Raw genomic sequence first — 15,641 nt, 5'->3', positions numbered from 1 at the left:
TCTTATCATTGCAATTATATGTATAAAGCTTTTTTCCACCACTAGATATCGGAATCGTACGAGTTCCAAAAAAATAGTTTCAGTAAGCACAACGCTGTATGTGTCTCTATGATGTAGGAAGAAACATAAGAAGAGATAAACGTGCTAACGCATATCATTCGATAATGAAGGTCGCACAAAATCACGGTTTATCTTACAGATTATTTATATTTTTTTTTACGAGCGTGTGCTTACTGAGATAATTCTCAAAAAAAATATTGAGAAGAATTTACAATCTTTATTTGTATCTATATATAAGATATATATTTTTATCTATATATATAGAATATATTTTATACGATGTACACGCCTTACACGAGTATAAGTGTACTTCGTGCGCAAGATGTCGATCTCTAAACTGTGATATTATTCTTTTATAGGAGGAATAACGTGACGCATATATTATCTTAATCAATAAATTTGTACTAAACTAGCCTGTTTATCATCTTTAACATCGTACGTAATAGAAGAGCAAAAAGAAAGTATATGCTCACTTCTATATTCTCAAAGGAACTTTATTTTCCTTTACGCAAGAGCTTCCGCTGCGTAGCTATGATCTCTATCCATATATTCGCTTTGATAATCGTTTATTGTTTGTTTGCATTACATACGGTACCATCGCTTCGAACTTAACACAATTGACAGGTCTGTAATCGTATTATTTCATAATAAGGAACTAATACAAATTAGAATCGGCGTAAATTGCAAAGATAAAATAGCCACAAGAAGACATTGTTGATTTTATAAAATGTATATGTAATGACGTCAAAAGAATTGTGCACAAATTATTATGTGCTATTATTATAAATACGTCCGTGAAGTAGTTCCCTATCTTTTACAAGTTCGCATAGAAATATTTCTATGTTCGGACTTTCACTCGACCAATTTCCTTTAACTGCAAGTAGCACGAGGTATTCTTTTATAGCAAACGCTCACTATCGACTTTCAAATCGAGTTTTAGTGAGGCTTGTATATAAGTATACGTAAAAGAATTATCTTTATTGATTCTTTAATTTTTTGTTTATTTTATATAACAGAAATATTTGAAAATTGTTATTTTTATTTTTCCACCTTGAATATTAAATATGGCTCCTGCTTTCAATTAATAAATAACGAAACATATTTGTTAATCTTGTAAATTTGTATTAATATGAAATATTATTTTAGTAAAAAATATATATATATTTATATACGTATTTAATTTCATAATACAATACTGATTATTTTTCCAAAATCATACTTATTATTTACCGCTGCTCTTTAAAAATATATTTTTGCATCGATTAAACTTTCAAGGTGGACTAATTACAGATCAGTTTTTTTCTTTCTCTTTCTTTTTTTTTTATTGTATATAGTTAAAACGTTTCTTTAACTACAACATTACTAATCCTTTTATAATTGCATGGTAATAAAATATAGACATCAAATTTAAAAATCTATGCAAAAATTTACATCTTGTGAATACATTTGCGCTTATTACACATCATCCAAAAAGATTTACGTTGTGGCATAAGGATAATTTGGACATAGCGATATAATAAGGTCATCCATGTTCGGTAAAACGACAATTTTTTCGAATTCTCGAAGCAATTTAGTTTCGATCCATTTTGTCACATAGCCGATATTTACTATTCTTTCGCCTACAGCAGGTGTTACCGTAATCGAAATTCTTGGTGTTGGCTTAAAACCATACCAAAGCCGATCAGACGGTGGTGGTGGAATGTTTATAGATAAGCAACCTTCTATACCAGAAACACTGACTGTTAATCGAATTTCGGTGTTAGAAACACCTTCCATTGCCTTTCGCACATAAGATAATTCGGTCGCCTAAAAAACAAGTTATACATCCACTGATTTCAATTTTTTGTTCTTTATCATTTACTTTAGTTTATAATAATGTTGTTTCTATTGTTAAAATATATTTGTCAGAAATATACTTACATGCTGAAAGTATTTACTTGCAGCCAATCTATCTACCATACTAAGGAACTTTTTCCCTGAAGACTGAGTGGAGCTGCAAAAAAGTAAACTTTCAAAGTAAATACATATATTTGGTAAGAAAGTAAGTTATCAATTGAGAAAAGAAATTTACGGTGTATCTTTTGATGTTGTACACATCGTCATATTAGATTTATCATCATCTTCGGTTGAAGTTTCTGGACTATCTTCTACATCACTGTCAAACATAGGTGATCTGATTGTCTTTGATTTTTCTCCAGCTATCACATCACTAGAATTACTGGACATAGAACCAGCTCTGGTTAATTTCATAAGATTTAATTTTGTTTCGATAGTCATAGTTAAGCATCCTTTATATAATACATTTAAATCGATCCAAAGCCCTCGTTCATCTATTATTGGCTTTGATGTGTCTTGGATAAATGGTGCTCTCTGACCTATGAGCATATCTGATATTAATAAACTCTCCATAAAATACGGTAATTTTATATTAGAAAGTTTTCGTTGAATTTTGTCTTGAATCAGATTTATAGTTTCAGAACATTTGTGCATATCGAACAATATACGACCCAATAAACAGTTAAGCCATGTTATATCATACATGGAAAGAGGAGGATCGATTTCAGTAGTCGGAGTTGTCGAAACAGTCTAAAATAATAAATTATTGTAAATTGTTTGCCTTAAAAGCATGTATAATAATTTGTTTCATGTGCAACATATTTCTTTGTACCTACATCAAGGTATTGAGTCATATATGCATTGTAATTGAGTTCTGGAGGACGGTCAAAAGCAGGACTGGGCGATGTTGGAACTTTCGATTCATTAATCGTTTGTTGTGACAGTGACTGATTTAAATTATCATTCATTGTTGGGATAGAATTTCTTTTTTTACAACTTGCTGCAATGATCAAACGTCTATACCTATAATTAATAGTACAGAATGAAAATATGAATACAATTATGTAATATTATTGTAAAAATGATTTTATTACCAATCTTCTTTTTGACGATCAGCTCTTGCAAAAATAAATAGTTTGCATATATCATTTTGATCATCTATAAAAGAGTTTCTTAGAGTCCGTGTATGTGTAGAATCTTCGTCAGTTTCGTCTCCATCATCTTCGTCATCTATTTCATCTTCAGCCTCTTGTTCTATTTGTTTATCATCCTCATCTTTGTCTTTCTTTTTATCTAGCTGATTTTCTGTATCTTCTTCTATAATTTTTTTGCTATGTTTAATAGTATTAGTTTCTTTGTTATGACAGTCTTTCAAGGCAACATTTTCAATAAGGGCTCCTTTTTCTATTGTAATACAAATTGGATACTTTTTGCTCCATCTCCTGTATAATAAAATGGTTATATTTAAAGACATTTTTCCTGGAATAGCAAATTTTTTTATGTTTTTCCAACTAAGGACAAAAAAAGAATAATCGTAAATATGAATAATTTGGACTGTTTTTATCACTACTGCCTGTAACTACGAAGTAATTACCAATTGGAAAAAGGTGTTCTAAATAGGTCGTAGGAATATCAATTACTTATTCACTTGACCAACTTTCAGTACCATGTATAGTCCGATACATATCAATACTCTATTAAATGTGAAGTACAAGTCACCAGTATACCTTCTTCTAATAAGACCTTCAGGAAGTAATTCTATCTTTGCACCAGCCAGGTTATAAGTTCTTCTCCGAGTGAACTTGAGTTTGTGCTTTGGTTCATCCCAAACAGCCCTTTTTGGTATTCTCATTCTCGTTTCCATTATGCGCAACGTTTCACCTTCTAGTCTGAAATAAACAGACTTTGTGCGTGCCACATGATAATTTTGTGGGTCATATATGTATGGTAACTCATTTAGCCATCCCTCAAATCTCTCTAAAACTGCGTGCTCCTCTACTGCAGGTATTTCTACGACTGAAACCTTATGTTTTGATATATCATCATTTTCAGGTACAGTTGTTAATATTCTTTTTATGCTTGCTACTGTATCATATACTGTAACAGACGCGAGCACACCACCAACAAAGCCAAGAATATATTCCGGAAATGGAACAAGGTAGTAAGAACAAGCGATTATCATAATGAAAACAAATATTCGATGAAACAACTGATGGAGTAATTCATTTTTAAGCCATGCGAATGTTGGTTTAGGTTCTGTCCTAGGTGAAAACAGGATTGTGTGTAATAATGATTGGTTGAATATATCATGCAGTTTTTTATCATTATTTTTTATATCAATACATTTAGTATCTGATGGATTACTCTGCATTTTGTCATCTGTTCCATTAGGAAAACTTTCGTTCAATTCAGCAGCTTCTACTCCACTTTCAATACTATCTTCTTCTGAATTTTTTGTTTTTATACCAACTTTTATATTAGAGAAACCTATAAATCTGCTACTATCTTCTTTAATGTCAGCAAGTGTTAATCCTTCTTCTTTTTCTTGCTTATCAGAAATACTTTTTTCGATTGGTATTACATCTATTAAATCTTCTGAATCACTAATACTTGAATTTTCCTTACTATGTCTATATGCTTTTTTGTGTTCATTTTTAATTTCATGAATTTTTTCTTCAAATGTTTTCGTAATTTTTCCTCTAATGTCCGATAATACTTTCCAAGGATCTGAAGATTGAGATGTCCCTTCAGATAGATTTCCATCAATACTAGATGACCTTTGCTCTAACTTATTTTCCATTTTCTCTTTATCCGTCTTTTTGTCTGGAAGTTTTGATGGTGATAAGGATAATTGAGATGGAACTTCTTCATATTCCAAATCTTGTTGTTTTTCTTCATCTGTGCTAAGATATAGCTCCTCCAATTCATCATCACTAGCATGATAATGTATTATTGGAACAGACGTCGTAAATGATTTACCTTTATAAGAGAATATACGTTTAATTTAGACATGACAATTGTGATATTTACTGAAATATATAAAATAAAAAATATTTATTTTTTTTTTTTTGTTTTTCTTTTTTTTTTTTTTAAGAAAACATTGACTAATTAAATGTATTAAATTTATATTATTATTTGTTTATTTATAAAAACCTTGTTTTCCATGTACAATATGGAGAATACAAAGATATTTGAAAACAACTCATCAGAAATAATTGATAACCAATGATTTATTAAGTTTGTACAATATTTCAAAATAATATTTTTACCTTTAATCATACCCAATGTTATTTTTCCTGTATTTTGTTTAGAATTCATCATCAACTGCTCGATATTGAATCTTTGATATGTGTCCTTGCACCATTACTATGGTTTAACGGTCTGTGTTGCAATATAATTAGTATATAAAAATCGAACTCTTGATTAACATTTAATAATCGTAAAGCTTATTATTATTAATATAAGCGTAAACGTTTTATTCACATGTTCTTTAATTTCGATATGAATCATATAAAATTAAATAAAGTAAAACAAAGATAGCAAAATATCCATAATCACTATATCACGGTTAATCGGTAAAAAAATTCTTTTTATCATAAAAATTCTATCACAAGTTTATATTACATATCGTGTACCTACTTCTTATTCCACTTGACAATTGCTTATTAATTTCCGTAATATCACGTATGACGATATAAATTATTTAATGTTTTTAATGTGTTAATGTACTTTATTTTGAGATCATTGATTGGTTCTCGGCACTGACTAATACTGACCAATCAATCTATAAATTCGAAATTTGAACCATCAACCTAGTGGCTTGAATAAAAGATATTAATCTTTTATTCAAGCCACATTAATCAAATTAATCTTAAAAAGAATCATCAAATCATAAATAAATTTGTCGATAGAATGTTCGAAAAAGTTTATGGATATATTTTGCAAATATATTTAAAACGAATTCATATTAAAATGAACATATGGGAATCACATCACTAGAAAATTCTAAAACGAACAACTCTCAACAACTCTCAAGCGATCGTTTCAAAAAATTAACCTCAAATTAGTAGAGACTGGAGAATTTGTCCTATAGATAGAAATCAGAATATATACATATAAACACGCCCTACCTGGATGCAGTGGAGCCAATATTATCGAAGAATGATTTGTGTATAAAAATGTATAGAGAAAGTACTGCTGTAAACTTGGTTTAGAAAAATTTTTCCAGGAAGTTTCTACTATTTAAAGTATTAAAAATATCACTCATAAAAATTAAGTAAGCATTTAGATTTTTTCTTATTTTTTAAATTTTATTTTTTCGATGTAAACGAATATAAACAAGTAATTTATTTTTTTTGCATGTATATATTATATATTATTTTTACAAAAATCAAAATGAGTTTGTTTCCATACTATCTGAGGTAGAACTCTCAGTGTAATCCACTAAGAAGTAGGAGTAGTCCATTTTATAACTATTACTATTACTATTATTACTATAATAATATATAACATCAAAATATAATAATAACAATAATGATAAGAAGAAGTAAAAAAAAGAAATACATATGTACATACTTAAATATTATATAAATTATGTACATTTTATATTATATATGATAATGGTGATCTATAATAATAAATAAAAAAGAAAGAATATATTTATAAGAACAAAATACAATATATGCAATTTAATCGTTAATGTCTCAAATATTTTTGTTCTCTTCTTTCTTTTCAGTGTCATCTTGCGTGATTGTATTCGCGCGAATTTTCAAAGAATGATGTCTTTCGATAATAAACATCGAAGTTTTCTTTTTTCAAACGTCTTAGATTAAAGAATTAATATTTCTGATAATTTTATAATTGTTGTTTAAACCATGTATGACATACGGAGTACAATAACTTAATATTTAGTTATTTAAACATTACATAGCACGTAAGACGTATTAAATATAAAATGATTTCAATTTATTATTTCAATAGAATTAAATTTTGATCTTTAGGTCGATAACATTTAATATTAACAAAAATAAACGAACGTTTTGAAATGACTTTGACCTATTTCGATTCAGTCTTCTTTTATCTTTCGAGGAGGAAACATCGAGCCTTTCTCTTTTCAAACTGCTTAGGTTAGAAAATAGTTAGAATGATTATTATAATTAATTATTTTAATTTTTCTCGCATAGGATTGTAGATCCTTGAGCGGAACACCTTTTTTTCAGTAGTATAATATCAATATTATTATCTCTAATCCAGTCTATTATTTTATTAAATAATAATTTTTTTTTTAGTCATAACTTTCTGCATTAAAGAAAAATAGAGTATTTGCAAGAATTGACAATATATATAAATCAAACTTTAAATACAAAAAATTTAAATAAGAAAAAACTGGTTATTATTAATAATACAATTTACTTTGTAACAACACTAATTACAAAATAGCAATACAAATGCATTATAAATGAATGAGACATATAATACAGAATGTATGACTCATTGTATGTTATTTTATATATTTTAATTGCTATTATACTATATCTTTGTAAATAAAATGAATTAATTGTTAATAGATATTTTTATCAATAGTATAATCCTTAACAAAAGAATTTTTTCATTAAACAATTGTTTTAACATACCTTTAAGATATATTAAAAATGCATGAACAATTCTTGTGCTAATGACAAAATTGAAAAACAATTTACCATTGCATTATTGCATCTATATTTTACAGCCAGCCATACATACAATTTAGATTCTATAATTTCTAATCTCATTTGATATATCCCTATATACAATTTATTTGACTAGTTAAATTCATCTAAAATATAATGAAAAGCATTTACAATTATGTGTGCTTCTGCAGTTTGTGCAAGCCTATCAAGATTGATATGAATATGTATTAATGATCTAATATACGTAAATTTCCAGATACTATTTTATTCTCCAAGATAGTTCCAGATGGAAGATCTATACGTTCTCCATGATTAGCGATAATGATGACAGTACCTTTCAAGCAAACACCTTTACCAAATGTTACGTCACCTGATACTGTTAAATGATCTAATTCCAAAAGATCTGGTATTGTTGGAAATCTGGTAAGAAATTCTTTTACCTATAGAGAAAATAGAATAACGTTACATCTTATGTTTCTTTGATAATTATTAAAAATTAATTTATAATACATCTAAACCATTCTAAAATGAATGAAATAAATGTACCTTCGAAAAATGATTATCACCCAGTTTTATAAGAGGTGTAGTGGGAAACATCCGTTGTGGACTCATTACTAAAGATCCATTACGAAGTATGTAAAGATTACTCATGACAAGCATTAAATCAGATGTTTTCTTAACAGGTAAAAATCTGCTACGTGGTACATTTATACCTATGAAAGACATTAGATTATAATTATAAATAATTATAAATATATTTGTAGTATATTCATTTTTTCTTGTACTTACCAATACTTCCCTCAAAAGATTTCATTGCAGCACCCACAGCTGTTTCCAGTTGAATAATATTTAAACCATTAGGTTGTGTTTTGTTATTAACAATAATTTCCATATTGAGCGAACTATTTTCTAATACTCTCTCGATAGCTGCAAACATAAAAAATGTATTGAAAATATAAAAGAATTGATGATATTTTAGTCATTTTATCATATGAACTATTATATACCATCAAGTTTAACCCAAAGATTGTTAGTATTAAAAAATTTAAATGTTTGCACGGATTTAAAATCATCTACATGATCTTTAGGAACTTGTGCAATTTCTAAAAGTCGAAGTTTATCTTCATATTGAATAAGTGTTCCACCCTATAAAAAAATTTGATGAAAATGAGGAGTCTGCATATTACAAAAAATAAATAGACTGTTAATTACTGTATTCCAGAAAAAACTTACCTTAACATCTGCTCTGGTTTTATCTGTTACTTCCATAACAAATTCAGGAGAGGAGCTATGCCCTTTATCTAGTAGCAACTTTAAAATTCTTAAATCTACAGTTGCACCTAAATTATCAATATTCGAAATAAAGCAATATTCACGACCCTGCACAAATAATAATGTAATTAATATTAAACAAATTAAAAATAATAATATACGTATAATAAATTTTAGTCAAATATACCTCCTTAATGAATCTTTTAAGTAGACCAGAACTTTTAAAGCTTTCATAGAAATCTCCATGACCAGGTGGATACCAACTATAAATAAAATTTGTTAGTATCTAACATAATTAAAAGATAAGTTATACAAAATATATAATATATATAGTGTTCATATATATATTAAATATATAAATAGATAAAATCATACGCTTCCATATCTTGATTTACATTGCAATGTTTTGCAAGAGGAAGAAACGATTCTCTATTAATGCGAGGATAGCAACTTTGATTAAAAGTATGAATAGCAACATCTATTCCTTTATATTTTCTGATGATTCGTTGGGTATCCTCATCTGTATTGAAGGAGTTCATCAAAACAAGTGGCACATTCGCATTATATGTTCTATTTAAGTACTGTTCAAATATGAAAAACCTCAGATTAGATATTTATTATTGAAAAAAAGTTAAATTAAATTATAATTATTATCAGAAAATTATTGTTTACCTCGATTTGTTGAACAGTTAAATCAAGAAATGTTAATCCATTGCGAACTGCTATCACTGATTTTGGTCCATGACAACCCATACTTGTACCTAATCCACCATTCAATTTAACAACTATTAGTTTACTTAACATAGCCTTGATTTCTTCATTGCTAGGATCAGAAAGGCTATTATAATTATGTATCTAAAAATAATCAAACATTCAAATTAAAATATTAAATTAGATATTTTTAATATGAGAAAAATATTCTAAATAAAAATTACGACGATACATACAGCATTTTCCGGTAATTTTTGAATACGATCCCATTCTAACGATGGTCCTTCTTCTTCTAAAAATCGTTTAAAAAGATTCGCAAATCCTTCAAATTGCCTGCTAAATTCTTCTTTTCTATTTTCGGGAGCAGTGCCCGTTAATTTTTGTAATTCCTGCTGTAATTCATTCTCGGCATCTCTTTTTGTTCGTTGACGAAATGCCTGTGTATCTGAAGGACTACGTTGATGACCACGTGCCTATTTTTCGTAATTACATAACATATAAAAAAAAGTCAAATTAATATTACCTTTCGTCTTCATATAAATAACTATTTCAGCTTCCTTATTATACAGAAGGTTTAAACACGAAATCTCGCACATGATGATCGTTTAAAAATACGTTGTAAAAATAACGTGGTACGAATGTTATAAGTTGTGTTCGTAAGGAGCTTATATGTATATATATAAAAAAAAAATAATAATAATAATTAGTATAATTATTCTCAAAATTCGATAAAATTCTTAGTGTGTTGCGATTAGATATTTCATTTATAATAGCATGTCATTAAAATTAAAAGCATACGTAACTATGTCATTATAAATAAGCATAGTAAATAATTTTGTTTCTTCATTCAAATATTCACATGCCTAGCTTCCGACTATTCTTGATTCATAAAAATCTTTACTATATTTTAAATGTACTCTGTATATGTCTGTGTGCGCGCGCGAATATAGCTTATCGTTTTATTCGATCTACATAGATAACTTTTTATTAAAATAATAGTTTTATGCAAGTGCAACATAATTATGTATACAACTTGCTCAATTATCTCAAAATATAACATTTATTTTATAATTTCAAACAAGTATATAATTCAAATATTCCATTTTAAAAAGTTACACAACATTATAAAACTATATTTGAATATTACGTATTTGACATTTTGTTTATGTATAAAATATTTAAGATCAATGATCATTTTCCTCGCGTATCTCGTCAATTTATATTATATAATATCAGACGATTAATGTTTCTTGTACCGTGTATTTAACAATCGCAAACATTTCGATCACAATAGAATATAATAGAATAAAAATATTTTATATATTAATGCTATTAGTTCATTGTATGTGATAAAAATTATATGCATACACTGACAACATAAATTCGTTTGACTGTTAATATTTTTTTATAAAATTTTTTAATGAACTTAAAATATGAATAATTCCTTACCGTTTATATAATTTCATTATAATATTAAAATTAATATAATTTCATTATATTTATTAATTATTTTATTAAACAGCATCACATGATTTTATTCTAAAATTATTGTAACGATATAATAAATAGACCGATAGATAAGTTAATTAGTACGAAATATACTAGAGATATATATGTATGAAAATTTATTTCTATCACAGTCATATGCGGCATCTTATTACTGTTCATTCATCTGTTCAGTTAACATTACGGAATTATCAAACAAGCAAATCAATTAACGTTTTTCAAATACCGATTTGAATTTAAACATGAAACAATTGGCCTTTTTTTTATCGAGATATAATCTTGATAACGTGCGATAATGCGAATAATGTTCTAAAAATAGGAGAATTAAAAAAGCGCGTATGTAATTCTGTTGTTAAAAAGAAGAAAAAATACAATATCTACAAAAATACAATATAAAAAAATTATGTTGCGAGAAAAGGGAAACTTTTAACGAATTGTTAGGCGATTTTATTACGGAAAAACATATGAGAATGAAAATTTTAAGCATACATTTAAAAAAAAAATAATTGATATTTCTTTATTTGTTTTCAAAGAAAAAGCATGGGGAAAAATCATGATGCACATCTTTGGATATTTATATCAGCACGGAAAAAAAAAAAAAAAAAAAAAATTGAAAACAAAAAAAATTATTGTCAACTCATAAAGTCTATAATAATAAAAGTCATTACAAACGATCGTGTTCTTATAAATATAACATAAACGATTTTTCGTAACGCATTATATCAATGAATGTCATGAAATGATGAAAATTTGTAGTCTCAACCTGAGACTTACTTGTAAGAGGTATTCAATCATCGCGTCTTCTTTGACGCTCTTCTCGTCAATTCGAAAGAAAGTTTTATTTTTTTTCAATGCCTTCACGAACTGCAGTGACGCAACGACGACACGACGATACAAGTAGGAGACTATTCCGCACGGCGCGAATGCATGAAGGAACGGACGATAGTGACACGTGACAAAACGTACTTCTAACGAGCTAATTTATGACTGCACGACAACACGTTGTTGCGTTAACTGAAAGAGTACCAATCAACCGCTTATCACGTCGTCTTCGGAAGGGAGAAGAGTAAGGAACAACAGCAAGTTCTATCGAGATCGGTTGAGAACGAAAATAAAAAGGAAATGTATGGACCAAACGGCTATAGCCAATCAGTTGACCTTCTTCATAAGTTATCTTCAACCGCGATATCGGTTATCGCAAATAGCATTTGAATCTTTTCTTGATTTTCTACGATTCTTCTATCCTCTTATCTTACAAAAATTGAACTAAGATCCGTGGATCCCTCACTCCTTCCTCTTTTTATTTCATAATTTTTTTTCTCTTATAATAAATACATTTTTTGCTTATTATGAATTTTTTGTTGTTTTGTTTTTATTGGTAGCATATATATTATGTCTTTCATTTCTCTTTTCTATCAAAACTGCACGAGTATTCTTATTGCAGTGTCATTACTTTATATTTATATGTTTGTCTGCATTACTGTTGACAAATGGCTTTTTTACATTCTTAAATTAGCGAAAATTTATGTGTAAAAAAATAATAAAAGTAAAAAACGGAATACAATATCATTGATCTTTTTCATAAATTTTGTTTTGTTATACTAACTGGAGCTTATATATAATATCGTATTAAGCAAATTCCGATAGAATAATTTTGATCTTATTTGTTATCAATTACTTGAATTATTAATTACGCATTGAATTATCTATTTCAATAAATATCTCGTTAAATATGAGATTGATTTCTTTAAAAATTAACTTTGCTGAGTGTAATACCGACGCAAATACAAAATGAACGTGAATACGTAAAAAAAAAAAAGATTATGTCCATTTTATCGAATGATAGTACTAAAGATCAGTCATAGAAAGTTATATGTAGCACTGTGTAACCAAGTATTATACGTATAATATTAGAAAAAAAAAAGGCTTTTTTATTCTATCCTATCATCATATAAGATGAAAACCGCAAATGACAAACTTGCACACTAATACATGGTACAACGATTGGCATCGTTAGAAGTAAAATACTTATCTATTTTGAAGGTTAGTTAATTTACATAACTGCAAGTAATGAAAAAATATATTATTTTTACTCATAAAAAGAAAAAAAATAATACCAATAGAAATGACGTAACTTCGTATATTTATTTTCGTGAACATTAAATTTTACTTTTAAATTTGGAAAATTTTTAGTAATACGATACGTCGTATGTCTGAAATACGTCATATGTTTTTTTTTATGTTTATATTTACGATTACGAGCTCTTACGTTTGTATGATAAGCATTCTTTTCTTTAATTACTCCTCGGATGATTACTTGCTTCCTTTCTCGATTTAATAAATCTCCCATTTATTCATCGTGTTATAATATTCCATGAATAGTCTCAATTCATTCTAACAAATTTTTCTAATATTAATACGTGAAAAATATTTACAAAAATTAATGTTTTCGTATATACGTATTTGTATATGTACAATACATATATACAAGCACATGTCGTTAAAAATATGTGTATTCAAATGACAAATTCAAGTATATAAATTTGATGACCTTCAAATGACTTTGAAGAGGAAAAACTACATTTGGTATTACTACTTGATTTTAGACTTTTTATTTTTTTTTATTCTCCCATTAGTCTTTTTTGTTCAAGGTCGTCTGAATGTCAAATAATTTACGTCATTAAATTTATCTTTTTATAAATCATAATACTATGGCAAAGAAAAAATGTCAATCTCTTTAAAAAAATATATATATTTATAAATTTTATGTGAATTAAAAATATTTATAAAATCTTAAATATAACTTTGAAAAAATTGTGATATTAAGAATATTAATCTTTTTCGATCAAACAATTTCTTCTCCTTTGATATTTTTTTAGTATTATCTAAAGCAATAAAGATATTTTGAAGGCTTAAGTTAGAGAAACAAGCAGTATATACATTTATAATTTACTATTTATATTATTTATTTCTAACTTCAAATTATGCAAAGATTTTATATTGTATAAATTATTTAAATTATTTAAACTTTGCTCTTGTTCTTTGCATTTTCTTTTTTATGCTTATCATTAATATAGATAATAAAATTATTTATTTCCCTATCATTGATATATATACATAAATGCATAAGTTTTTTGTATTTTATCAAATTGATATAGAATGTGAACACGTAATAACAATGCATATATTATATAGAATAAATTATATGCAGAATTTATTATGGTATATAACTAAAAATTTTCTACAATAAGAGTAAACTAATGTATCTTCTCGAGCTTATCATCTTCTTGTATTTATACAGCACTTATTACATAATCTATCTATATTATATAACCTATAAATTTTAATGTAGCAATAACTGAAGTAATCATTTATTCTTGATAATATGATTCTTAATTTATAGTGTCATTTTGCAAATGACATTAAGAAATTTTTTTAGCTACAATAAAAATATTTATAACATATAAATATTTGTACGGCTATAATTTTATTTGCTTTGATTGAAATAGTTAAATAGTATGAATATAAAATGTGGATTTTTTGAATAACTTGAAATAGAATTACAACGTAGATAACCTCTAAATTTTATGTGGCTTTCAAATTAGATAAATATCGCATTATAAAGAAAAAACATCAAAAAATATTGTTAAGACATTCAATTTAAGAAACTTTAAATATATAAATGTGATTTGAGTAATATATAAAATGATTTCACAACTCAAGGTCAAATAATTGTATAGATTGTAATACTGACTTACCTTTTTATCATCGACTTGTAGCATTTTTTAATTAATTTCTTACACCTTGCATAAAATACTTTATTCTTCAATAATTTGACAAGGTCAGCGAACAACGATCTTCTCTTCTGAATCTGAATCAATGTCACCAAATTTTTAGAACTGTATATCTACGATGTATAGATGACATTTTTATTTGTATGTATATATGTATACATACATATATATATGTACAACATATATATGTACATATATATGTATATAAGATTATAAATACATTGATTGTTTAAAGAAATAAATGTTACCTCTATATTAAAGCGTAATATTTTATTTAACAAAAATTATTTTTCAAAAAAACAAATGTTTATTCACTATACACTTTTTGGTTTTAATTTGATTCAAACGTGGTTACTGTAATACCATTAATAAATATTAGCCCAAATTTCGTGACACAAAGCATAATTTTTATTTATATTTCGGAACAAATGTAATTATTTGGGTTTTTGATTTAACGTATTAATATAAACTAAATTCTTTAATGAAAATATATCAAATAAAATATAAAAATGTATAATTTATGCGTTTTAATATTCTTGCAATGAAAATAATGGTTTTATCATAAAGTTTTTTATTCCTTACGAAATATTACAATAGCTTTAAATTGTTAACATTTCAATAATATACAATTTCCTTTCGAATTATATATTATTGTATAAAAATAAATTAGTATAGTTTAAGCTTTGATTATTGGTTTCGAAAATTACATTACAATAAGAAAAATTACTAGATTTGATATCCTTTACTGATTCTTATTAATACTTTATCTTTTTATATTTTTACAATCGCTTTG

General features: G+C 26.6%; 2 protein-coding genes across 5 annotated transcripts; both read right to left on the bottom strand.

Annotated features, from left to right (window-relative positions):
- Positions 1-1,116: 1,116 nt before the first annotated feature.
- On the bottom strand, positions 1,117-6,051 carry LOC118442910 (testis-expressed protein 2). 3 transcript variants are annotated; one of them, XM_085656708.1, is made up of 8 exons: positions 6,027-6,051; positions 5,166-5,277; positions 3,624-4,875; positions 2,991-3,338; positions 2,733-2,919; positions 2,132-2,646; positions 1,981-2,053; positions 1,117-1,866 (listed from the first exon to the last, which is right to left on the bottom strand). In XM_085656708.1, the coding sequence occupies exons 2-8, from the start codon at positions 5,215-5,217 to the stop codon at positions 1,537-1,539; spliced, it is 2,757 nt and encodes a 918-aa protein (XP_085512834.1). In that variant the 5' UTR covers positions 5,218-5,277; positions 6,027-6,051; the 3' UTR covers positions 1,117-1,536. The 3 variants fall into 3 exon arrangements, with proteins under 3 accessions (XP_085512834.1, XP_085512833.1, XP_035725054.2); XM_085656707.1 differs by lacking the exon at positions 6,027-6,051 and adding an exon at positions 5,954-5,972; XM_035869161.2 differs by lacking the exon at positions 6,027-6,051 and adding an exon at positions 5,536-5,914.
- A 1,456-nt stretch (positions 6,052-7,507) lies between these two features.
- On the bottom strand, positions 7,508-14,991 carry UGP (UDP-glucose pyrophosphorylase). 2 transcript variants are annotated; one of them, XM_035869283.2, is made up of 10 exons: positions 14,813-14,991; positions 9,785-10,021; positions 9,510-9,692; positions 9,213-9,418; positions 9,025-9,100; positions 8,799-8,945; positions 8,573-8,711; positions 8,355-8,492; positions 8,112-8,278; positions 7,508-8,005 (listed from the first exon to the last, which is right to left on the bottom strand). In XM_035869283.2, exons 1-10 carry the CDS (start codon positions 14,834-14,836, stop codon positions 7,793-7,795), a joined length of 1,530 nt encoding a protein of 509 aa, XP_035725176.1. In that variant the 5' UTR covers positions 14,837-14,991; the 3' UTR covers positions 7,508-7,792. The 2 variants fall into 2 exon arrangements, with proteins under 2 accessions (XP_035725176.1, XP_035725177.1); XM_035869284.2 differs by lacking the exon at positions 14,813-14,991 and adding an exon at positions 11,829-12,143 and having other exon boundaries at positions 7,532-8,005.
- Between the last annotated feature and the right edge of the window lie 650 nt (positions 14,992-15,641).

This window comes from Vespa mandarinia, chromosome 4 (genome assembly GCF_050613455.1).
Source record: "Vespa mandarinia isolate Hongniang chromosome 4, ASM5061345v1, whole genome shotgun sequence".
NCBI lineage: Eukaryota > Metazoa > Arthropoda > Insecta > Hymenoptera > Vespidae > Vespa > Vespa mandarinia.
Note: the sequence above shows the minus strand (reverse complement) of the source record. Positions and strands in the feature narration are given on the sequence as shown.

Coding starts and splice junctions, on each gene's coding strand:
- LOC118442910 (XM_085656708.1), bottom strand. CDS start 5,217: ATGATGAATTCTAAACAAAATACAGGAAAAATAACATTGGGTATGATT. Junction 4,876..5,165: donor AACATTGGGTATGATTAAAG/GTAAAAATATTA, acceptor TCTCTTATAAAG/GTAAATCATTTACGACGTCT. Junction 2,920..2,990: donor GATCGTCAAAAAGAAGATTG/GTAATAAAATCA, acceptor TATTAATTATAG/GTATAGACGTTTGATCATTG.
- UGP (XM_035869283.2), bottom strand. CDS start 14,836: ATGCTACAAGTCGATGATAAAAAG. Junction 8,946..9,024: donor TTAAAAGATTCATTAAGGAG/GTATATTTGACT, acceptor TTATTTGTGCAG/GGTCGTGAATATTGCTTTAT. Junction 8,712..8,798: donor AAACCAGAGCAGATGTTAAG/GTAAGTTTTTTC, acceptor ATTTTTTTATAG/GGTGGAACACTTATTCAATA.